This window comes from Triturus cristatus, chromosome 1_1 (genome assembly GCF_964204655.1).
Source record: "Triturus cristatus chromosome 1_1, aTriCri1.1, whole genome shotgun sequence".
Lineage (NCBI taxonomy): Eukaryota > Metazoa > Chordata > Amphibia > Caudata > Salamandridae > Triturus > Triturus cristatus.
The window spans coordinates 126,837,800-126,864,228 of record NC_140579.1 but is presented as its reverse complement, the minus strand read 5'-3'; the positions used below and the strand labels follow the sequence as shown (position 1 = coordinate 126,864,228).

The 26,429-nt window shown below is 48.6% G+C and overlaps 1 protein-coding gene across 1 annotated transcript in view; it reads left to right on the top strand.

The window, feature by feature from the left end:
• Positions 1 to 26,193, top strand: part of LOC146869761 (antigen peptide transporter 2-like) — a 289,288-nt gene extending 263,095 nt beyond the window's left edge. The window contains exons 10-12 of the mRNA XM_085614455.1: positions 6,204 to 6,363; positions 14,085 to 14,221; positions 24,027 to 26,193. Coding sequence (XP_085470581.1) covers positions 6,204 to 6,363; positions 14,085 to 14,221; positions 24,027 to 24,233 — 504 coding nt within the window. The 3' untranslated portion in view covers positions 24,234 to 26,193. The remainder of the gene's footprint in view (positions 1 to 6,203; positions 6,364 to 14,084; positions 14,222 to 24,026) is intronic.
• The last annotated feature ends 236 nt before the right edge of the window (positions 26,194 to 26,429 follow it).

The window sequence follows — 26,429 nt, the reverse complement described above, 5'->3', positions numbered from 1 at the left end:
CTTAGCCCGCTCCTAGCGCATGCTATCCTGTAACCCGGAGAAGCTCTGCGTGATACAAGAGACTATGGGGCAGATTTACAAGCCCCTTGCGCCGCCATGGCATGACATTTTTTGACGCAATGGGGGCGCAAACAATGCGGCCAATTTACAATGTTACGCATCTAGGGAGATGCGTCACGTTGTAAAGCGCTGCGTCACATTATACCTGTGGCAGGTATAATGTATGCAGACTCGGCGTTCCCATGCACAAAGCCATGTAGAACTGACGCAGTAAAATTTACAACATTTCACTGCGTCACTCTACGCCTTAATTGCGTCAAAATCCCTATGCCTGCTCAAAACAGGAGTAAGGAATGACGCAGGGCTTTTTGATTGGGACTCACCTGTCTGTTGTGGAGCATTGCTGGAGTTGCGTCACTTTCATGAGCAACTCCAGCAATGCGTCATTTTTGTGCCAACAGATGCGTCAGTATTTCTGGCGCATCTGTTAATTCTTGCACCATAATAAATACAGAGCATCCATGGTGGTGCAAGGACATTTGGCGCTGGCGCTCGGAAACTGACGCATCTTTGCAGATTTCGTCAGTTCCTTGTAAATCTGCCCCTAAGTGAGCCTGGTAGTCCTTTGATATTGGCTCCGGAACAAAGATAATAGCAATAGTTTGTTGAAAGAAGGAATAACTCGAGAACCTCAGTCCCCTCTTGGCCAGACGCAAGTTACACCTAATTTCATAGGTCCAAACTTTTTCCATAAAACAGGTAGCTGTGATTCCTTGTGTGCCATTGACTCGCGCTGCAGTGTAGGCGCCATTGTATTTAGTGCAGTGGGGCAGACGCGCTGTGCATTGTCCTACATAATTTTAAACGCTCTCGTTTTTCTATCTGTGTTGTTTTTAATTTATCTTCTCCCTGTTTTTAGTCTGGGGAATGCCCCCTTACCTGCACTGTAATAGTAGTAACACCGCTGCTTAGCGGGTCCGGTTCCGGGGTTTCAGGAAGCTGGGAGGGATTCTGGTCGCCATCTTGCGAGTGGGACTGGGTGACACTGCTTGGGCGCCATCTTGAGTGTCCCAGTGGTGCTGAGCACTCGTGGACACCCTACTTAAGTCGGTGCATCAAGGGGGTCAGCTGGACAGGTAGCTGTGATTCCTTGTGTGCCATTGACTCGAGCTCGCGCTGCAGTGTAGGCGCCATTGTATTTAGTGCAGTGGGGCAGACGCGCTGTGCATTGTCCTACATAATTTTAAACGCTCCCGTTTTTCTATCTGTGTTGTTTTTAATTTATCTTCTCCCTGTTTTTAGTCTGGGGAATGCCCCCTTACCTGCACTGTAATAGTAGTAACACCGCTGCTTAGCGGGTCCGGTTCCGGGGTTTCAGGAAGCTGGGAGGGATTCTGGTCGCCATCTTGCGAGTGGGACTGGGTGACACTGCTTGGGCGCCATCTTGAGTGTCCCAGTGGTGCTGAGCACTCATGGACACCCTACTTAAGTCAGTCCCTCAAGCACGCAGCGGTGACGCGCAGTGGGGGCGCCTTCCCTGCGCCTGAGTCGTGCCAGAGTCCTGCCCGTCTGCGCTCGTCCGCGCCGAGTCAGGGCTAAGGTAGGGCACTGTTGTTCTTTTCTTTTGGTTGTTGTATCTCTGCATATTTCTGTATCATGTATACCAGAGATGTGCTGCTTAGTCTTCGTGACCCATTGCCTTGTACGCATATTCCGCTTCATCCTCTTTCTGGCCCTACTATTTGCCCAACGTGCGTGTTCAGACTTCCATCTCCTGTTCCCATCTCTGCATATGGGAAAGTCCTCCTAGGCTGCCCTGTTGCTATCACGCCTCCACTGGTAAATTCTCAGGACTCGCATAATTTTAAGGTCTGTCATCTTAATGTGCGGTCTTTGGTCAAACATCATCAGGATGTGTATAGCTTACTTACGGACGCAGCCCCTGACGTTCTGTTTATGTCAGAGACTTGGTTGCATGTTGATGCTTCGGCTGCAGTGAACTTGGCTCTTCCCCCCCGAGTATGTGATTTTTACTCAAACCGCAACTCGAGAGGAGGTGGCATTGCGGCCGCTATTAAATCCTGCTATACATGGGTATGGAAAGTTATGGATATAGCTGGATGCGAAAGTGCTTCCTTTCGCATCTCGGTCAATCCACATTTTACTTTCTCTGGGCTACTTATTTACCAGCCTCTGGGCCCGGACGCCGCTTTTAGGTTAGCTCTCCCTGAAGCTGTCAGCACACTAGCCTTAAGGGCTGCTAACTTTAGCATCATCGGCGATTTAAATATTCATTTTGATACGCCTCTCTCCTGCTGTTAGTAGTACCCTTGCCGATTTGGAAGCTCTCCAGCTAGTTCAGCTGGTTAATCATTGTACTCATGTTGGTGGACATATTTTAGACCCGATTTTCACCAATTTATCTGCGGCTAAAGTGCTGCCTCCCAGGCCTATGGCCAGGACTGATCACCATCTTATAGAGCTTCACCTTGTGATTAAAGATCTTTCTCAAAAAGCAATTTCGTCCGTGCCTCTTAGGCGTCCATGGAGAAAGCTGCAATTAGCTGATTTTCATCGGCTTCTTGATCAATATCCTCTGGGCCCTTTTTTGGATGTTGAGTCGGGATATGATCTCTTTTGTAATTGGCTGACTGGAGCCCTGGATTGTCTGATCCCTATTGCTGAGAGTAAACGCCGTCGGGTTGAACCCAGTCCATGGTACGATGATTCGCTCCGGCTCTTAAAGAAATCATGCAAACAAGCTGAAAGAGCCTGGCGTAAGTCCTACTCGCCAGATAGGAAAGCGATCTATCGTGCTAGGACTGGGATATATCATAGAGCGGTTAATAAAGCCCGAGCGGCCTATTACTCTTGTGAATTTAACATCAGCACCAATCCTACTAAACTTGTATTTAAGGTGCTTAAGGATCTTACTGCCAGTAGAGCCCCAGCCGCTGATATCTGCTCTGCCTCGCACTGTGAGGACCTGGCCGCCTTTTTTGTGGAAAAGGTGGAGGTCATCTATCGCTCCTTCTCTGTTCCATCTGTTCCTGTGGAGAAGCCGGAACCCTGCTCTAGGACTATTTTGTCTTTGTCCTCTCTTCCAGAGCTTTCGATGGAAGAGTTTAATAAAATTGTGGCGAAAGTTAAATCTGGCTCCCCCAGGGATCCTCTACGACCTGCACAATTTAGAGAATCAGCGTCACTTTGTTTCCCTCCCCTGCGTGATCTTGTCAATCTATCGCTGACGTCTTGTTGTGTCCCTGCTAGCTGGAAACAAGCTCAGGTGATGCCGATCTTAAAAAAACCTGCCTTGGATCCACTAAAGCTGGAGAACTATCGCCCTATATCTCTTCTTCCGTGGGCTGCAAAACTTACTGAGGTTCATGTTAACGCCATCTTATCTAACCATCTTCATCGTGCTAACATTCTGGATCCCTCGCAGAATGGCTTTCGACCCGGCCATAGCACTGAGACTGCGTTGTTATTCATGGTTGAGCACCTGCGTACCGTGGTTGACTCGGGTCAAACGGCGGCACTGGTGCTTCTCGATCTCAGTGCCGCCTTTGACACCGTCTCCAACGCTATCTTATTACAGCGTTTGGGTGAGGCTGGTGTCGATAACGTGGCACTTGAGTGGTTTCGATCGTTTTTATCCGGTCGTACGTTTAGGGTTGTTACTCCTCCTTTTCAATCCAAACCCTATCCTATCGCTCAGGGTGTGCCGCAGGGGTCTGCATTGAGCCCCACACTTTTCAACCTTTATGTGCAGCCGCTGGCTGCTGTCGCCAAGCGTTGGAACCTGACTATGGTATCCTATGCTGACGACACGCAGCTGGCGGTTGCATTAAGTGGGGCCTCCGACCTTGAGGCTGCCAAGTTCCGCGAAGGACTGAGCTCAGTGGCCCACTGGATGACAGATAACTGCCTGCAACTGAACGCTAAAAAAACCGAAGTGCTCATTGTAGGCAAGCAGAGTCATCTATGGGGTGATCATTGGTGGCCATCTGAGCTTGGTTCAACTCCCCTTCCTGTTACTGAGGTTAAGAACCTTGGGACTTGGCTGGATTCCAAACTTAGCTTTGCCTGTCACACCTAGAAAACTGCTGCTACGTGTTTTGGGATCTTACGGGGGCTTAGACCTATTTTTAAATTCTTTGACGCTCCAACCAGACAGCTTATTGTTCAAGCTACGATTTTGTCTAGGTTGGACTATGCGAGCTCTCTTTTGTTGGGAGCTAATCTGGCTGAACTCTCCAGACTTCAATGCGTTCAAAATGGTGCCGCCAGGGCTCTGGTTGGCTTACCGAGATTTTGCTCGGCCAAAAATACAATTTTTAAACTGCATTGGCTCCCTGTTGTTCAGAGGAGTAAGTTTAAATCTTTGTGCCTTGTGTTTAAAATTCTGAAGCACTCTTCTCCTCAGATTTTGGAGCATCTCATTCTGCCTTATGTTCCCTCGCGTCTTCTCAGATCCTCAGGAAACTATTTGGTCACAGTTCCGCGCTTTAAGAGAGCTAGGGCCGGAGGTCACTCTTTCAGAGTTCTTGCTGCCAGGCTCTGGAATTCTCTCCCTGTTCATATCCGTGCAATCAACGAACCTTTTGCCTTTAGGAAGGCTGTTAAAACCTTCCTCTTTCCTCTGGAATCTTAGTACTGTTGTGTTCCTGTTTGTGGTATTACTTGTGTCCGGCTTTCTGTTCTCTATAGCGCCGGGACGCCCCTTTGCTGGAGCAGCTGTGCGCTCTACAAATCCGGATAACATAACATAACATAACATAAATGTCCTAATCGCACCCTGTATCACACTCATTGGCCGAGCATTCCATCTGTATGATGCCCAGCGGTCCAAGCGAACAACACCTCTCACTTCTTTCAGATAAGAACAGTGTTAAGAAACCGGTGGCACTGAGAAACCCTTGCAGACAAAAAAAAATAAGATTGTGGTGCCAACTCTGCCCAATCAGGATAGCCTAACACAAAAATAGCATCCTGGGATCCATAATGAGCTATATAAATAAATAAATATTAACCTTTCCTAGCGTGCTGAATATCGGAAAAAAGGTGACTTCCGCTGTATCGCCTCTAAGGCCACCTTACAACTACTCAGCTAGGACACATAAAAGAGGTAATATGCCAGATTTCTGTCAGTGGTAGGGCGCTCGTGTTATCTTTAAACGCTTCTCCCTGATGTGGTCTCGTACCCTCCGTGACCGCTGCTTCAGGACGGACTTCCTCCCTGTGGATTTAGCAGAACTTCCAATAAAGTGCACAGTCTGCTCACCTTCATTCATGCGCAAATATAAATCCGTCCCGGCGGGGTCTTCTTCCTTTGGCTGCAGTCGGGTTCGAAGTACCAATAAGCTCCTGGCTGCCTCATCCAAATGTTGCTTGAAAATGAAATATTTTGAAAAAACAAGAGACAAGAGGCGTTGGCAAAACAGGAACAGTTTGGTTAATTAAACAGTGTGGCCGCGGGAACAGTTACAGGCGTAGGGTCTGAGGACTTTCTCAATTTCCAATCGATTTAACATGGCCCTTATACAGTTCATTTAAAGATGTTCTGGCGAGCCTTTTTTGGTAAAGAATGTGCACCACTGTCCTTGGAGTCCAGGTGGGCCTCGACCTTGCGTTGACACAATGCAGACAGTAGGTAATGTGCCCAGATGTCCGGCATGGGGAGCGCATGATCACTGTGTGTATTGTGTGTGCTGTGTACTGATTGACAATGTGTTGGTTACATTATGTGGCATTATACTTTATTGTGCTTTGGTAAGGCGCATACCCTCCAGCCCTGCGTGCTTTATTGAGGCCCTTCTCCCCAGGCCATTGCGGTGCCACTGCATTTATCTGTGGGATTGATCAGGGGTTTCCTATTTGTGCAGTTTGTCTGCCTACTACACGTCACCCCACCTGTGATCTGTCAGTCGGGGACCTTGGACATAGGTCTCTTGGCCTGCCTAATTATGTATTTCTGAGTCTGGGTTGATGTGGAGTTCATGATGTGTGAATTTGTTAATAAAGAGACAATTTTGTTTTTTTGCATGAATGTATTGTTATTCATATTGACATCGACTTTATTAATATTAACAAGATAATGCACAGGGCTTGTATTGTGCCTTGAGTTCTACAAGCGTCATACATTGACACCGTCTCATAAAGATGCTATCACATTTATATTCTTCACTTTTATGTCTTCCCAGATCTCGCTGGTGGGGCAGGAGCCCATCCTCTTCACTGGGTCAATCAAAAGCAACATCACTTACGGCATTCAGAATGCATCAATGTCAGAGGTCAAGCAAGCAGCAGACATAGCTGACGCAAAACAGTTCATCCAGAAGATGGAGAAGACATATGAGATGGGTAAGATGTGGTATGAGGGTCTGAAGGCAACGGGCGGGAGAAAGGGTGAAGTAAAGAATGGGTGTTGGTTGAGATGGAGTGGTATTGATAGGAATGGGTGGGACACTGCCTACAGCTAAAGCGAATGTGGGAGAATGGGTGAAGCAAAGAATGGGTGGATGGACTAGTATTGATGGAAATAGGTGGGAGACAGCCTACTGAAAAAACTAATGTGGGAGAAGGGGTGAAGCAAAGAATGGGTGTTGGTTGGAATGGAGTGGTATTGATGGAAATAGGAGGGAGACTGCGTACAGCTAAAGCGAATGTGGGAGAACAGGTGAAGCAAAGAATGGGTGTTGGTTGGAATAGAGTGGTATTGATGGGAATGGGTGGGAGACTGCCTACAGATAAAGTGAATGTGGGAGAATGTTTGAAGCAAAGAATGGGTGAATGGAGTAGTATTGATGGGAATAGGTGGGAGATTGCCTACTGCAAAATCAAATGTGGGAGAATGGGTGAAGCAAAGAATGGGTGTTGGTTGGAATGGAGTGGTATTGATGGGAATGGGTGGGAGACTGTGTACAGCTAAAGTGAATGTGGGAGAATGGGTGAAGCAAAGAATGGGTGTTGGATAGAATGGAGTGGTATTGATGGGAATGGGTGGGAGACTGCGTACAGCTATAGGGAATGTTGGAGAATGGGTGAAGCAAAGAATGGGTGTTGGTTGGAATGGAGTTGTATTGATGGGAATGGGTGGGAGACTGCCTATAACTAAAGCAAATGTGGGAGAATGGGTGAAGCAAAAGATAGGTAGATGGAGCGGTATTGATGGGAGTGGGTGGGAGACTGTACAGCTGAAGTGAATGTGGGAGAATGGGCGAAGCAAAGAATGAGTGTTGGATGGAATGGAGTGGTATTGATGGGAATAGGTGGGGGACTGTACAGCTGAAGTGAATGTGGGAGAATGGGTGAAGCAAAGAATGGGTGGATGAAGTGCTATTGATGGGAATGGGGGAGACTGCCTACAGCTGAAGTAAATATGGGTGAAGGAAAGAATGGGTGTTGGATGGAAAGGAGTGGTAGTGATGGGAATGGGTGGAAGAATGCCTACAGCAAAGTGAACGTGGGAGAATGGGTGAAGCAAAGAATGAGTGCTGGATGGAAAGGAGTGGAGTTGATGGGAATGGGTGGGAGACTACACACAGTTAAAGCGAATGTGGGAGAATGGGCAAAGCAAAGTATGAGAAAAGTGGGGAACATGAGGGTGGCACTGATGAGAACAGGTGAGAAAATGGGCACAGCAAAGAATCAGGATAAGATTAGCACGATATAGGTGGAGGTGGCATGAGGGGGGCACTGAGGGGAACACATGGTTTAAAGCTGAGAGCTAAGGCACAGCACCAGATGGGTGGAGGTGGAATGGAGTGGCAATGAAGGGACTGGGGTACGGCCTTGAATTAAGTTTACATCGGAAACATGGAGTGGTGGAATAAGGTGCCACCAAGAGGAGCTGATGGAAGAATGCAAAGAGCTACTTCTCCCAATAAAGGGGAGTGTGTAAGATTAAGGGGGCTAATTCTGTGGACCAGTCTCTTTTATGGGTAAACATTTATATCTGAGCCCTCCAAAGATTATTGTATTGTAGTTGCATTTACGTTTATGCTGCGCTTCACACTCCTGATGAGGCACTAGAGCACTTTCAGTGGACGGGTAGCAGGATTCTCTGTCGGTTGTGCTCGGTTGCAAGAGTGGGCATCTATAGGGTGGTCCACATGGATTCATGCTGCAGCTCATCATCAGGGTTTCACTCTTAAGTGTTGCTGCATTCATCTAAATGTGCTTAGGAGTTCAGAGGCGCTTCAGGCCATAAGCGACCACTGCGCCTCCGGCCTGGTTGCCCCCTCGCTGCTCCTCGATCCTGCTCCTGAGACCCTTGCTGCTCCAGTCTCCTTCGACGCCGAGAGCGGCGCCCCAGCTGCCGCAGGGCCGCCCGCCCATCCCGATCCAGTTTCCCGCCGCTTCCTGACCGCGGCCCCGCCCCCTCGCCAGTCCATTGGTGGACGCGACCCCGCCTCCCAGCTGACCCGCCCTCCCGACTCCCCTCTTAAGGGGAACCCGCACGCACCTGGTCAGCGACCACTGCGCCTCCGGCCTGGTTGCCCCCTCGCTGCTCCTCGATCCTGCTCCTGAGACCCTTGCTGCTCCAGTCTCCTTCGACGCCGAGAGCGGCGCCCCAGCCGCCGCAGGGCCGCCCGCCCAACCCGATCCAGTTTCCCGCCGCTTCCTGACCGCGGCCCCGCCCCCTCGCCAGTCCATTGGTGGACGCGACCCCGCCTCCCAGCTGACCCGCCCTCCCGACTCCCCTCTTAAGGGGAACCCGCACGCACCTGGTCAGCGACCACTGCGCCTCCGGCCTGGTTGCCCCCTCGCTGCTCCTCGATCCTGCTCCTGAGACCCTTGCTGCTCCAGTCTTCTTCGACGCCGAGAGCGGCGCCCCAGCCGCCGCAGGGCCGCCCGCCCATCCCGATCCAGTTTCCCGCCGCTTCCTGACCGCGGCCCCGCCCCCTCGCCAGTCCATTGGTGGACGCGACCCCGCCTCCCAGCTGACCCGCCCTCCCGACTCCCCTCTTATGTCGACCCCTCAGCGACCGCGCAGCGGACGCGCGCAGCGGGAGCACCGAATGAGCGCCGAAGGTGCGCCAAAGGTAAGCCCGTCTGCGCCCGTCCGCGCCTGGACCGCACCCAGCGCCAGAACCCCTGGCCCCCGCAGAGGCCAACCCCCCCACCGGACTTGCGATGCCGCCACCCTCAACGCACTCAACACCGGCCGAACCCCCGGCTGCTACCGAGCCACTCCGAGACGCACCCACGGACCCTTCAGCTGCCGCACCTGCAAGTTCACCTGCATCCGGACCCGCCCCACACCAGCACCCGCCAAGCCGAACACCAGCAGCAACCACCTCAAGTGCATCCTGCTCAACACCCGCTCCGTCCACAGACACGCCGTTCAACTCTGGAACCTCCTCGACACCACAGCTCCTGACGTTGCCTTCCACACGGAAACCTGGATGAACGACTCCTCAGCGCCCGACATCGCCATCGCCATCCCAGAGAGCTACAAGATCATCCGGAGAGACCGCGACAACCAGACTGGAGGAGGCATCGCCATCATCCACAGGGACACCATCCGTATCTCGACCAACGCCGACAACACCCTGACAACCGCCGAACACCTGCACTTCCAGATCCACACCGACCCCAAGACCACCCTCAGAGGCACCCTGATCTACCGACCCCCGGGACCACGCACTCAATTCAGCGAAGACATCGCCGACTTCATCAGCCCGCACGCCCTCCCCTCTGCTGACTACATCCTCCTCGGGGACATCAACTTCCACCTGGAGAACAACAACGACCGCAACACCACCACCCTGCTTGACAACCTCGCCACCCTCGGACTCAAGCAGCTGGTGACCACCCCCACCCACCTCGCCGGACACACACTCGACGCCATCTTCTCGTCCAGCAAAGACATCTCCTTCAGCCACGCCACTGGACTCCACTGGACGGACCACAGCTGCATCCACTTCACCTTCAAAAGAACCACGGTCCACCACCACCAGCAACAGGCTGCACGAAGAAGCTGGAACAAGATCACAGCCGAACAACTCGCCGCATCCCTGAGCCAGCACCCTCCCGCCAGCTCACCGAACCCCAGCCAAGCCGCCGACAACCTCACGAAATGGATCTCCACCTGCGCGGACGAGCTCGCCCCTCTGAGGACCCCGCCCAGCAGACCCGGAAGCAAGAAGGCCCCGTGGTTCACCGACGAACTCAAGAGCTCCAAGAAGAACTGCCGAGCCCTCGAGAAAGCCTGGAGAAGAGACCCAACGCCGGACAACATGACTACCCTCAAGCTCGCCACCCGAATGCACCATCAACTGATCCACGCCACCAAGAAAACCGCATTCAAGGACCGGCTGGACAACAACGCACACAACAGCAAGGAACTCTTCAACATCGTCAGAGAGCTCTCCAACCCCAACGCCGGAACCAACGACATCACCCCATCGCAAGACCTCTGCAACTCCCTCGCCTCCTACTTCCACAACAAGATCGCTGACATACACAACAGCTTCAGAACACAACCAACGCTCCCTACGACCAAACCAACGCCCCCCACCACCACCCTCAATGCCTGGACACCGATCAACCTCGAAGACACCATCAGCACGATGAACTCCATCCACTCCGGATCCCCAACCGACCCCTGCCCTCACCACATCTTCAACAAGGCCTACGCTGTCATCGCACCCCACCTGCGGGACATCATCAACACCTCCCTCGACACCGCCACCTTCCCTGAGAGCTGGAAGCACGCCGAACTCAACGCTCTACTAAAGAAACCAACGGCGGACCCCACCGAACTCAAGAACTACCGCCCCATCTCGCTCCTCCCGTTTCCAGCCAAAGTCATCGAGAAGACCATCAACAAGCAACTGGCAGCCTTCCTCGAGACGACCGGTTCCCTCGACCCTTCCCAGTCAGGCTTCCGGGCCAACCACAGCACCGAGACCGCCCTCATCGCTGCCACCGACGACATCCGAACCCTGCTGGACAACGGAGAAACAGCGGCCCTCATCCTCCTAGACCTCTCCGCGGCATTCGACACTGTCTGCCACCGCACCCTAGGGCAGCGCCTCAACAACGTCGGAATCCAGGAGAAGGCACTGGATTGGATCATCTCCTTCCTCACCGGAAGGACACAGAGAGTCCGCCTGCCCCCGTTCAGATCAGAAGCCACGGAAGTCATCTGCGGCGTCCCTCAGGGCTCCTCGCTCAGCCCCACCCTCTTCAATGTCTACATGAGCCCCCTCGCGGCCATCGCACGCCAACACAACCTGAACATCATCTCCTACGCCGATGACACCCAGCTGATCCTCTCCCTGACCAACGACCCCGCCACCGCCAGAGCCAACCTACACGAAGGGATGAAAAACGTGGCCGAGTGGATGACGACCAGCCGCCTGAAACTGAACACAGACAAGACGGAAGTCCTCATCCTGGGCTCCTCACCCTCCGCCTGGGACGACTCCTGGTGGCCCCCCGCCCTGGGCAACGCACCCAAACCGACAGACCACGCACGCAACCTGGGCTTCATCCTGGACCCCTCCCTCTCCATGACCAGACAAGTCAACGCCGTCTCCTCGTCCTGTTTCAACATCCTGCGCATGCTACGTAAGATCTTCCGGTGGATCCCCACCGAGACCAGGAAGACGGTCACCCAGGCCCTCGTCACCAGTCGATTGGACTACGGCAACGCCCTCTACGCCGGTACCACCGCCAAGCTCCAGAAGAGACTCCAGCGGATCCAGAACGCCTCGGCGAGACTCATCCTCGACGTCCCCAGACGAACTCACATCTCCAGACACCTGAGAGACCTGCACTGGCTCCCGATCAACAAAAGAATCACCTTCCGGCTCCTCACCCACGCACACAAAGCCCTACACAACCAAGGCCCGACCTACCTCAACAGCCGCCTCAACTTCTACGCTCCCAAACGCCACCTCCGCTCGACCAGTCACGCCCTCGCAGCCGTCCCCCGCATCCACAGAGCGACAACAGGAGGAAGATCCTTCTCCCACCTGGCCGCCAAGACTTGGAACGCCCTCCCGACCGACCTACGCCTGACCCAAGACCACCTCTCCTTCAGGAAGAAGCTCAAGACCTGGTTGTTCGAGCAGTAGCGGACCTCCCCCCCCCCCCACCTAGCGCCTTGAGACCCTCCGGGTGAGTAGTGCGCTTTATAAATGCCTATGATTGATTGATTGATTGATTGATAAGGGGGAACTTTTTTTTCTCCAAATGCGGTCTGTGCCCATTAAACAGACTGGTGCACAAGTCTGTGATGTTTCATGGCTGGATCTCCTGCGTTATGTTGTCCTGTACCTGGGGGTGAGGAAACATAGGTGAACCTGACCTCATAGGCTGGATCTAGTGAAACCATCCTCCTCTCTTTCTGCCATAATCACGACCGGTTTCAACAGAAGTGTCATTGCCGCCCTATCACTCCTGGACCTATCCTATATCTTCCTTACTGCACATCAGGCCTCCCTCCTAGAGGGGCGCGAAAATCGTGGAATACATCTCTCCTTCCTCACCAACACAGCAAGAATCCTCTGATATGCCTGTTTCCAATTAACTCCTTATCACACTGACTCGGGATTACCTCAAAGCTCCATCAGGGGGTTGTTGAATAAATGCAAGTAAAACCGAGGTCCTGTTGTTTAATACCATAGCTACAGATCTTCCAAAAAGTCTTCTGCCTGGTTATGTCCGATGCTCTAAAAGGGTCCTCGGAGCCTGGCCAATGGAAGACATTTCAGAACTTTATGACCATAACCTTCTCCAGTACTTAGACAAATGTCTATCAGGCAGATGAAAGCATCTCCCACTGACCATCTTGGACAGATTAGCCCTTGTTAAAATATCCCCTCTCCTGCTCTTTGCCAGGTGGAATGTCCAAGAGTCACGGCAGAACACTCATCTCTGACACAGGTATCTCAAAGCTAGGCCTTTGTTGTGGGCCTGTTGCCTCTGGTACACCAGTAAACTGGCAGGAGCCTGTCCACCAATCCTTAACTTAGGTCTTCCTCATGGAAACAACAGTAGGGAGAGGAAATGTGACTTCTTCTGTTAGCCACAACTACGTGCAGCTGTCAGCAGTAGGGACAATGGTGTTCACTCTAGAAGACACTGATTCATTTAGAAAGAGACCCAAGTTAAACCCATAGTTTTCTTAAGGTGTCTTCAGACTGGTGCTTTTATAACCCGGTTCATTATTCACCCTTCTATGAAGGGACCCTCAGCGCTTAAAGCCAAGACAGCGTAGGCTCTGTGAGATCCCACAGTACACACCTTGAATGCGTGTAGGTGTCTTATCAGCTTCGACATTAAAGGAATGAAGGCTGGTGAGGGGACGCTGTGCCTTGGTCAGCTAGTTATGCACACTGTATGCATCATGCTCATTGCATGCACTGCAGTCACGCCTTTGATAGAAAAGAGGAGAAGGCAGTCCTGGTGGGGAACCCGACAGCACAACAGACGCGGGGTGGGGGGGGCTAGGTTTCAGGTATGTGTGTGAGGTCCAGCGCTGTCTGACAGCTCAGTGGACTGTTGCACTCACGGCGTGAGTCTGTGTTTGACCCCATGGACACAGTTTCATATCCCAAATTGGATACAATTGAGCTTGGTAAATATAAATACTACATGGAGCTAAGAAACCCCTTGATGTATATGTGCACTTTACAAACACTCAGATTGTGTACAACTGAAACCCTGTGGTCTGTAACTTCGATGGAGCACCACAGGGCTTCAGAAGACCACTGTTTGTTAGTGGAGCCCATCTTTGTACCAACTCACTCTACGCCTATTGCAGAAGTGTCCAAGACACAGCCAGTGTATACATTATAGGTCCTAACGCATTCAATGTCCAATGTTAACAACAAACCCAACAGTACGTACAGTGCCCGGCTGTATCATTTTGATTGATCAGTGCTGTATGCATTACTTAATTGTATATAAAAAATAGAACAGAAGCACACATCCTTCCACAGGATTCTGCTGTTACGCACACCCATGTTCTGAAGTTCAAATCCCTCCACATGGTTATTGTGAGTACACGCGCATACATGTTTCTTCATTTGGTGTCTCACCTTCTGATTGTTATCCCTGGTTGACAGATGTTGGGGAGCAAGGAAGTCTCCTGGCCAGGGGACAGAAGCAGCGCATCGCAGTCGCCCGAGCACTGGTCCGGCACCCACAGGTGCTGATCCTGGACGAGGCCTCCAGCTGCCTGGATGTGGACACCGAGCACAAGGTAAACCCCGCACGCCTTTAAGACCGTAGATATCATGGTATCTCCTTGGAATGGCTCACGTCATCGTATAGGTCATCCCCTTAACACAGTTCAATCTACCACACACAGTTATAGTTTTCACTAGCCTAGTCGTAATACTCTTTCAACCTCTTAGGCTTGAAACCCATTCCACCTCTTCTCTTTCTGAGTAAACAACTCCACAGCTTTTGTATTAGGGAACCACCCAGGGTTTTAAGTTTGATGACCTCACAACCTGAACATTTCCTGCTGTCAAATGTGTGGTATTGTGCTAATTCACATAAGTGCCTCCAAACCACTCACTACAGAGACATTACCTGCCACTACTCTGCAACCATTATTAGCCCTTACCATGAGGAAGGTACAAAAAACATGAGCGAGTCACAAAATGAAAGGATTTGCAACTGCAGAATGGCAAGTCACAATGTACAATGTGTGAGCCTTAGCAGATTGCAATGATAAGGTGAGTGTGTAAAAAGCATCATCTGTTCCATGTGAGTCATAATTGAACGTCCAAAGACCCCATTACAAGTGACCGACCTGTTAAGGCAGGTGCTACTGATTTGTATTCTTGAAGCGGTCTGTGATGGACAGCTTCCGCTCTGCACGTTACAGCTGTGGGCATCCTGGGAAGAGGGCAGTGATCCAGGTGACCACTGCATGCTACCACCAGTGCCCTTTGAAGAACATCCATAGTGGGTTGAGGTCTGTGTCTCAGCTAGGACTCCAATGCAGCACTCATGATGCAAGGACCCACAAGCTGATTCCAACCCACTTTTAATGAGGTGAGACGTTGGCAAATTTGAGCAACCTGCCCCTTCATGGAACAAGGTCTTTGTACATCCCTCGGACCACAGAGGAAGAAGCATGTTGCAGCGCTCCCCTTTACTATGTCAGGATTTAAGTGCATGGATTACTCACAAATATTTAAAAAATTGTAGTCAAAACATAAGATGACCCTAGGAAATCCATGCCTGTCCCTTGACTGAGGGAGGAGGGGGATTCATTGTCTGCATATATGCTTAAAGACACATTTGACCTTTAGCCTCTGACCTACTCACTCCACAAATACTAACCTTTATCTCAAAATCTTCGCTTATACCTGCCCTCCAATCTATTTCCCTAAGTGACTTCATGTTCAGGGCCATATCTAAATGGTGAACATACACTGAATCTCCCATCTTGCTTCTAATCGTTGTTGGCAGAATAAACGTTTCTCCTCTAAGTAAATTACAATCTTTAAATTACCTTTCTGCTGCCTCTTTTGCAAGAGATTTCCTACCATCCAAGACATCTCACCACAGGTCATGTCTTTCTAATAAAATCGGTTGTCTCATGGTATCCTTTTGCAAAGCTTTCATCCATTCCTGTTCTGTAACAGATTTACTCTGTTCAAGATTCACTTGCTCCACCAAACATTCTAAATCCTTATCCCCGTTAAACACTTCTCTCTCCAAACCATCTTCCACATAGATATACACTCGGATTTCTTGTCGGGAACCAGCAATATTTCCACAGTTGTGTGCCAAAGCTCACAGTGGGCTTGCTTGTATGCACAAGTGTTCCACCAAAAATGTATATGGGCTGTTTGCAATGTAATTTTTGTTCCTTCAGATATGGCTTACACATGTCCACAGTCCACATGCGAGTTCACATCTTTTATCATTAGAGCTTGAATCTTCCTGGATCCTTCAAACGTGAGAACTTAAGGTGCCACCGCTTCTTCTTGGCTCCTTTATTTGTGATAACAGCATGCACACACCACCTTCACTAGCATTCACGGTTAAATATGGAGATTTCCTTGGACAAAGGCGTGTAAAATGGGAACCAATATTAGGATCTATTAGACAAATATGAGAAAGCATGAGTTTGGTCGTTCCCATAGACAAATCTCTCCCCTTCCACATTATTCTAGCAAATGCTCCCTTTAGCAAGTAAATAAACCCCTCTCTTTTGGAGCTGGAAAATAATCATCAGTTGCCTAGCAAGGAGGCTGTGGGTCCATCTTTAGCGATGACGAGCCAGGTATTCTACTTCCTTGTTTCCAAAAGCACATTTGTGTTTTAGTCACTTAAACCCAACAGTTGCTACATCCTAATATTTAGTATGGTCTGTGATTCTCGTTGAACCTCAGAATATTATCCTGAAAGGTCAGAACTACATTCATTACCTTAAATAGGTGTACCCAATTCTCTTAAAGACTTCCAACACCAAGCCCAAATGTATTTTTCTAAAATGAAACATGCCATCATGTTTTTACTAAAGCAGTCAAATGACATCACATCTCCACCAAAACCGCAAGATGTAGATACATCTTAGAAAATACCCTGGCTGAGCACAGCGTGGCAATAGTCTCATCCATCTTTGGAAGATGAGGGACATCTATGAAGACCATCTGGCTGTAATCACACAGGTCAATGCACATACGGAGTTCACTTTTAGTTTTGCACTCAACCACAAATGGCAACAACCATACAGACGCCTCAATAACGTTAGTCAGTCTGCATACATATGGTCCATCACTGTAGATAGATTCTTCACTGTTACGCAGATGCATCCCATCATGTGCTCAACAAGGTGAACCTCATTAAACATAATTAAAATGCGTGGGTTCTCCAATCATGTCTTGAAACAGCCCAGCTATCCCCTACACGTCTTCTAAAGCCACTTTCTGAATGTTTAAAAAGTGCTGAAGACTTTAATTGCACCCTATCTCTTAGCTTACATCATCATTTGCATTTCTGTTTCTAGTGTTAGAATCACATTCCTACAGCAATCCTGTGGTATCAAAGTTGGTCAACTGAATAATATTATTTTAATTATATGCAATGAACTGAAAACGATTGGTTAGCACCATGGATATGAGCTGAACTTGTTGGTCATTCTTTTTTTTTCAACAGAGAACTCCTTTCTTGAAGCAGATACATTCTAAACACATCCTGGAAGGATCCCTCATGTTCTGCATCGTGTATCTAAGCAATTAATCACAAAACAATTAATGAAAAGCGCCATCAGAAGGATGAACTTGCCTTCATATGTTACAAATAAGTTCATGTTTCAATACCCCTTGTGCTTGTGCCACAGATATCCAGTCCTCCGACTGTAGCTCCAAATCAGAAGGGATTTTATGAGATTTACATTGGATACATTTTTATACATTAGAGGCCACTGGGAGCTGTCCCTAACATAACATGTTGAGGATGTCACTTATGTCTCAGCTGATTACATCATGCCCTGGGTTAAAAAGTATTAGGAAACAATCTTTAATTAGTGATTAGAATTAGAACTGTGAAAGATGTCATTCACCTTTCTTGCTGCCACTAAACTGTACTTCAAATCTGTTACATTTGAAAACGGGTCACAAACATTTTAGCAACTACAGTAAAAATGTCACCATCAGATATTAATATTATCCGAGCCAGCTGTAATTTACACATTTAAATATTCTTTGATTGGGACCACATGATGACGATAACAAATGTATAGCAACTGGAAGGAATTTGTTTGAGGCATGTGAGCTGTAGATCACATGCTGTGCATAGATCGCCATCTAGTGTTGGGTCCGGATGTTTGCACTTTGTTTTTCTTCGAAGAAGTCTTTCTAGTTACGAGGTAGGCGACTCCTCCCCTCGGCGATAGAGCGCATGGTCATCGACTCCATCTTCAGATTGTTTTTTACTGCCATCGGGATAGAATGTTACTCGCTGCGCTCCGGTTCGACACCGATCCTTTGGTTTCCCTTGGTGCATAGAACACTTACCCTTGACGGTATTGTTTCTGATCATGTATTCCATTCCTCAAGTATCGTGTTTATTTGGAAAAAACCTCTTTTGATCGGAGAGCTCGTGGTAGGCCGTCGGGCCTAGCCGCCTCAGTTCGACTTTCTGTCCATGGAACAAACTCCCTTTAAATTCTGCCCTCGGTGCAACGCGAAATACCCGCGCACCGATTCACACAAAGTGTGCAATCTGTGTTTGTCACAAGAACACAGTGAGCAGGACTGCGACGCGTGCCAGGCTCTCCGCTCCAAGAAGACGCTTCGCGACCGTCTGGCTCGACGCCACGACATGCAGAGCCAACACACAGGCTCCATTCCGGACCTCTTCGGACCTCAATCGGATGAAGAAGTCAGCGACGCTATTGGGGCCGAGAAAGAACAGGATCCGATCTCACTTTCCGAGGACGGTTCCGACCAGGATGAAGACATCCCGCATGGACAACGTACTGTAAGTACAGTCCCTACCTCGCCCGACTCCCAAGTCAACCTAAAAAGAAGGCTCTGGACCAACCCGCGTCCTCGGACCCCGCTCGGCACTGAGACCACGCTTCAGACGCCTCGCCTTCCTGCTCGGCACCGAAGCCTACCAAAAAGCCTTCCGGCTCCGAAAAGCCCCACTCCAAGCCGGCACCGAGCCAAAGCCTTCAGGATCGAAGCCCAAGTCCAGCTCCGAACAGCACCACTCGGCACCGAAAAACACTTCGAATTTAACGACACCAACCCCGAAGCCGAAACAGACCGATTACACCAAAGTCACCTAAAAAGTAACATTTCGACAATCCGCTCAATAAACCGGACCCGGAACAGAAGCTGTTGTACATTCATCCTAAAACTGGACACATAACACCAAAGTGCCTCTAAAGAGAAGGACTTATACTGAAGAGAAATATCACATTCCTTTGAAGAAGAGAACTATTGGAACTAACCCTTCCCCTCCTCCTCTTCCTGTACCTCTTCTAGCACCATCTTCTCCTCAGTCTCTACCTGGGCCAACTTCACCTGAGCACTCACCACCACATACACCTGACAATCAGTACGATGGGGATGGTAATGATGATGATCAGCCAGGACCTATAGACGAAGGGGGTGACTACAACACTGACTCACCCACAGACAACGATCCTGACTTATACCCTACTAAGCCCTCTCCACCAGATGACAGTGTAGACTATATTGAATTGCTAGGCAGGGCTGCCAATTACCATGGGGTGTAGCTCCACAAAGAATCCCTCGAAGAGGATTTCCTTTCTGAAACACTTAATAGTACACAAAAGTCAACACATACGTTACCCATGCTGAAAGGGATGATAAGGCATGTAGGCGACATATTTAACAATCCTGCCACCTAGGGTGGCTAAAAAGTATAAGCCAGCACCATCTGACCCAGTGTACATAAGGGGACAATTACCTTTTTGACTTATTGGTAGTTCCAAATGCACGCAAAAGGGCAAACTCCCAAACTACAGGGGATGCTCCACCCCCAGATAAAGAAACAAAGCTTCTCAATGCTTCAGGGAAAAGGGTGGCCTCACAAGCAGCGAACGTCTGGCGCATAGCTAACGCACAAGCGCTATAAGCCAGATACGACTGTGCGCATTGGGATGGAATGGAACAACTCATCCAATTTCTACCCCAAGAGCATAAATCTAAAGCACAAGACTTAGTACGGGAGGTTTGTGGTAGCAGGTCAACATTATCAATTCAAGGTACTCCCATTCGGTGCCACTACTACCCCCAGAGTCTTCACAAAGTGTCTGGTGGTAGTAGCTGATCATCTAAGAAGACAAAGCATACATGTCTTCCCATACCTAGACGACTGGCTCATCAAAGCCAGCATGTACTAACAATGTCTCAAGCATACTTCCATAACCATTCAGTTACTTCACCAACTGGGGTTTATAGTCAATGTGTTGAAATCACATTTTCAGCCAGCTAAAATTCAGAACTACCTAGGAGCCACTTTAGATTCTCAAAGGGCTCTGGTGTTTCCCATCGCAGCCAGAATTCGAAACATTCGGGCTTTAGTCCTCCAGTTTCAAGCCAATCAATCACTTTCAGCTCGAGTTTATATGCAACTACTGGGAATGATGGTGTCTTGCATCATGATAGTTCGCCATGCCAGGTTGCACATGCGTCCACTAAGGAATGCTTAACGAGTCAGTGGAACCAATCACAGGGTCTGTTAACTGATATAGTGTTGGTAAGCGGCAATACTCATCGCTCTCCGCAGTGGTGGAACACACAAAATCTGTCAAAAGGACGGCCGTTCATAGACCCGGTTCCACAGACAGTATTAACAGCGGACGCGTCCTTTAATGGCTGGGGAGCTCATCTTCAACAACACACAGTACAAGGTCTCTGGAGCCAACAGCAAAAGATGCTCCATATCAATCATTTAGAGCTGATGGCAATCTTTCTAGCTCTCAAAGCCTTTCAAGATCACCTGTCTGGCAAAGCCGTCTTAGTCCGAACCGACAACATGACAGCCATGTATTACATACAGAAACAGAGGGGTACACCCTCTCTCCAACTGTCCCACTTAGCCCAAGACATCTGGAGGTCGGCTATTCACCACAATATCTATCTCCTTGCTGAACACCTCGCGGGTGTCAACAACCAGATTGCGGCCCTCCTCAGCAGGCAGAGGTATCAAATACATGAATGGGAACTTCACCCTCAAGTTATCCTCCCATACTTCCAAGCTTGGGGAGTCTCTCACATAGATCTGTTTGCAACAACCCAAAACGCAAAATGCCAAAGCTTCGCCTCCAATTATCCACACCCGTTATCCAAAGGCAATGCCTTATGGATGAACTGGTCAGGGATATTTGCTTATGCTTTTCCGCCTCTCCCACTCATTCCATTAGTGGTTCGGAAACTCAAGCAAACATCTCTCAGGCTAATTTTAATAGCTCCAACATGGGCACATCAACCCTGGTTCACAACCATGTTGCAGCTCTCCCTCGCACTGCATCAAAAATTACATTTAACTCCCAATCTCCTCACACAGAGCCATGGAGATATCAAACATCCAGATCCCAAACAATTGAACCTTGCGATCTGGCTCCTGAAGTCATAGAGTTTGGTTATCTCAACCTTTCACCAGACTGTATGAACATTATTAAGGAGGCCAGAAGGCCTACCACAAGAGCCTGCTACGCAGCCAAATGGAAGCGTTTTGTTATCTATTGCAATAACATCAACCCTCTTGATGCTTCCATACAGAACATTATCTGCTACCTGTTACATTTGCAGCAGTAATCATTGGCCTATACATCCATCAGACGGCATCTCGCTGCAATAGCTGCGTATCTTCAAAATAGGCAACATCTATCTCTCTTTAGAGTGCCTGTAATCATAGCATTCATAGAAGGACTAAAAAAGAGTTATACCACCAAGAATTCCACCTACACCAGTATGGATCCTAATATAGTCCTCACAAGATTAATGAGCCCACCATTTGAACCCATGCACAAATGTGAACTACAGTTCCTTACTTGGAAAACAGCTTTCCTGATTGCAATCACTTCATTAGGAGAGTGGGTAAACTACAGGCACAAATCGTAGAAGAACCCATTTTCCAACTACACAAAGATAAAGTGGTTCTTCGTACAAATCCCATATTCCTACATAAATCAGTCAGTAGATTTACCTGTATTCTTCCTCCGACCTGATTCTGTTGCAGAACGAGCTCTACACACCTTAGATGTTAGAAGAGCTCTGTTGTATTACACTGAAAGAACTAAATCTTTTCGTAAGACCAAATAACTTTTTGTCACTTTTGCACCACCTCACAAGGGCAATCCTATATACAAATCAGGTATTGCTAGGTGGATCGTTAAATGTATTCAAATATGCTATGCAAAAGCCAAGAGGACTCTAACTGTACCCCCTGGAGCTCATTCCACTCGTAAAATAGGGGCTACTATGGCTTTCTTAGGGAACATCCCTATTACTGATATCTGTAGAGATGCAACATGGTCTACACCACACACATTCCCCAAGCACTATTGTGTAAATGTGTTTGCAAGACAACAAGCTAATGTGGGCCAAGCAGTACTTAAAATACAGTTTCAGACAACTCCATCAGTTACAGGATAGCCACTGCTTGGGGGAGACTGCTATGTAGTCTATGCAAAGCATGTGATCTACAGCTCACATGCCTGTAACAGAAAATGCTACTTACCCAGTATGCATCTGTTCTTGGCATGTAGAGCTGTAGAATCTCATGCACCCACCCACCTCCCCGGGTACCTGTAGCTGCTGTAGTTCACTTGTCACTATACATACATACACATGAACATCTCTAGTCTTTACTATTACTCCATTCTCTCACCCTCTGCGGGAAAACAATCTGAAGATGGAGTCGTTGACCATGCGCACTATCACCGAAAGGAGGAGTCACCTACCTCGTGACAAGGAAGACTTCTTCGAAGAAAAACAAAGTGCAAACATCCGGACCCAACACTAGATGGCGATCTATGCATAGCATGAGATTCTACAGCTCTACATGCCAAGAACAGATGCATACTGGGTAAGTAGCATTTTCCTTTGAATACAATAATTATTTGTGATAGTTATGATAGCAATGTATTTTACTATGTTGTATCCCATATAGTTTTGTGTTTTTAGTCAATAATGTTAACAATATCAATACCACAAAGTCCCCTGTATGCTGGAAGATGATTGTCACTCTCCTGCAAAGACCGGTATAAGCTTCTGACCCTTCTTCAAGTGCAGGCGTAAGCCTCTCACTCTCTTCCAGATACAGGTGCAAGTCTCTCACTCTCTTCCAGGTGCAGGTCTCTCACTCTCTTCCAGGTGCAGGTCTCTCACTCTCTTCCAAATGCAGGTCTCTCACTCTCTTCCAAATGCGGGTGTAAGCCTCTCACTCACTTTGAAATGCAGGTGTAAGCCTCTCACGCTCTTCCGCATGCAGGTGTAAGCCTCTCACTCTCTTCCAGATACAGGTGCAAGTCTCTCACTCTCTTCCAGATGCAGGTCTCTCACTTTCTTCCAGGTGCAGGTCTCTCACTCTCTTCCAAATGTGTGTGTAAGCCTCTCACTCTTCCAAATGTGTGTGTAAGCCTCTCACTCTCTTCCAGATACAGGTGCAAGTCTCTCACTCTCTTCCAGGTGCAGATCTCTCACTCTCGTCCAGGTTCAGGTCTCTCACTCTCTTCCAAATGTGGGTGTAAGCCTCTCACGCTCTTTCACATGCAGGTGTAAGCCTCTCGCTCTCTTCCAGGTGCAGGTGTAAGCCTCTCCATCTATCTAGATGCAGGTGTAAGCGTCTAACTCTCTTCCAGATGCAGGTGTAAGCCTCTCACTCTCTTCCAGGTGCAGGTGTAAGTCTCACACTCTCTTCCAGTTGGAGGTGTAAGTCTCTCCCTCTCTTCCAGGTACAGGTGTAAGCCTCTCACTCTCTTCCAAATGTGTGTGTAAGCATCTCACTCTCTTCCAGATACAGGTGCAAGTCTCTCACTCTCTTCCAGGTGCAGATCTCTCACTCTCTTCCAGGTTCAGGTCTCTCACTCTCTTCCAAATGTGGGTGTAAGCCTATCACGCTCTTTCACATGCAGGTGTAAGCCTCTCACTCTCTTCCAGGTGCAGGTGTAAGCCTCTCCATCAATCTAGATGCAGGTGTAAGCGTCTCACTCTCTTCCAGATGCAGGTGTAAGCCTCTCACTCTCTTCCAGGTGCAGGTGTAAGTCTCTCACTCTCTTCCAGGTGGAGGTGTAAGTCTCTCCCTCTCTTCCAGGTGCAGGTTTAAGCCTCTCCCTCTCCTTCAGATGCAGGAGTAAGCCTCTCGCTCTCTTCCAGGTGCATGTGTAAACCTCTCACTCTCTTCCAGATACAGGGGTAGGCCTCTCCCTCTCTTCCAAATACAGATGTAAGTCTCTCACTGTCTTCCAGTTGCAGGTGTTGGCCTCTCACTCTCTTCCAGGTGCAGGTGTAAGTCTCTCACTCGATTCCAGGTGCAGGTGTAAGCCTCTTCCTCTCTTCCAGGTGCAGGACGCTCTTTCACGGATCCCGGGACTCACCATGCTGATCATCGCTCACCGACTCAAGACAGTGGAGAATGCGGATCACATCATCGTGATGGAGGAGGGGCGGGTAGTGCAAGAGGGAACTCACCAGCAGCTGATAGAGAAGGAGGGACTCTACCAGCGACTAGTCCAGCGGCGCTTCCTGGAAAACGGGAGCGGTCACTGAGCAAAGAATGAATCAGTTGGAATTGAGCAAAGGCGAGACCAGAGACTCAACAAGAGTGGAGCCTGGTTATACGGGGGAGTGAATACTTAGGAAGGAGGTATTAAAGGAGGCCCTCACCATAGAGCCAAGCAGAGGACAGAGCGACAAAGCGACGCATCACCATACCGGAGAGTATGGTAACAAAGTTACCCAATGATGAGTGAAACCAACCTTTATTATTAGTTTATCACTCCAACACCATCGCTGTTCTGCATTCAGCACAGAATGATGAGCTAATGACAAAGTATGGCAGAAACTACTCAAAGATGGCCATCCAATTGCCAATGCTTTTTAAAGTATGTGCAGCAATCTTTCGATAGTGGTGGCATACTTTATCATTGGTTTATTGTTCCAAGGTGGCAGACACGGTATAAGCAACATGCCGTGGACATGTGCTACCAATTTAAAGGCCAGGCATATTGGCTTTGCCGATGCCTCCATGCTTCAAGGAACTCCACATACAATTCAGGATTTGCTTAGTAAATTACTAAATGCAAATTTATTAAATATAGAACCAAGACATATGGCCACATAGAAAGTTTAAATCGATTTATTCACATTATGTTATCCTGCAAAAGCATAAATTGGTGCTCACTGTAAACAATGCAGTGCTCTGTGCAAACACGCCTCCTGACTGGAGTAAAGAGCACAATTAAGAACAAAGCATGCCCTTAGTTGGGTAACAAGTGTTGGGAAGGTTTGGAAGGGCGAGAGTCCAAACAAATTTCCTATGGGATGATAAGTTCTCATGTATGACCCATATTTCTCGTTGAAGTACTTGTGTTACATCAACGATGTTTCGCTCTGGTGTATTACTACTTGGATCTTCCTCAGGGCGTGGGGGGGCATTAAACAGAATGGAGTGCAGTCCATGCAGGTGACTTGTTAGCTTCTCTCCTCCCCTCAACTAACGCTCATGTGAGAAGAGTCTTTAAAAGCCACTGGGACACATAGTGGTGACGTAAGAGTGGCGCTTTGCTGTGACATCACAGTCTATTTGAGAGATGATGGCTTTGATGCTGCCTCCTCTTCAAGAGGTGTATTTCATCTCTGATAATTCTGAATTTTTTTAATTTATGGTATATATTAGTATAACTATTTTTTTCTTTCTGCGATGAGGAATAAGACTCCCTTATTTAAATAAAAGTAGAAATAGTATTTTATTTCCCATAGCATCGTGAGCCAATTTTGTAGGTCACTGCAGAGTCTGTGTTAAGATTTCTAATCCTGAAATCATTTGTCATTTACCCTTGCGGCAGTAAACACAGTGCGTACAATGGAGGACTGCGTACTGCATGGTAAAAGGATATGTTGCTTTTTCTTTTTGGTGAAGTCATTTTGTTTTTGGGTTAAAACTACAAGTCTTTTTTTTGTGAAATAGGCTTTGGTTGTGATGTTTTATAAATGGAAGGTGTGAGCGGCGTTTAGACACTTGCTTTGAATGTGACATAAATCCTGTAATTCTGCCATCTGTGTACTCCTGTGATAAGCAGATGCCTCCTTTCTGTGACCTTGGAGGCTCCTTCAGTTGTTCTGGGTTGTAGGAAATAGGTAGGAACCCTCTTTTATTTTTACAGAATCCTCGACCCTGCTCCTAGGCTCCCCATTCCTGCAGGCTCTTTTTCTTGTCTGTCCTACATTAGAAGTTCATTCCAGTTTCCACCCTTCCTGTGGGCTCTTATACCACCTGTAAAACCCTTCCCCCCCTCTCTGTGTCCTTCTACCCATTCCTGCAGTTTGTTGTTGCGCCTATCCCACCTCTTCCTGGACATTGGACATTTCCTGCTTCCTGTAGGGTGTCACCTTAGATAAGGCTGCATTTACAGGAGCATGAGGGCTGTGGCTTTAAAACGGAAACATTAACGTTAATGTCTGTAAATATTTGACCCAAAAAATTAAAGCATTTTCTCTTTCTGTTTCAGAGAATGTGAGTTTAAATGACAGGTGGTGCTGTGTATATTGGTGAAGACCTGTGGTGCCTCACAGTGGTTTGACAGTGTCAGTGAGCAAAAAAAGAACACATTAGAGAAAGGTGGACCAATGGTATGAGGCCGTCGATTCACCTTTCACCCGGGAAAACATATATGGAGTGGGGAATCTGTCTGCGGGAAGCGGGTGGGCTAGGGAGCCCTGTGGCCCCCATACACTCTGACTGTG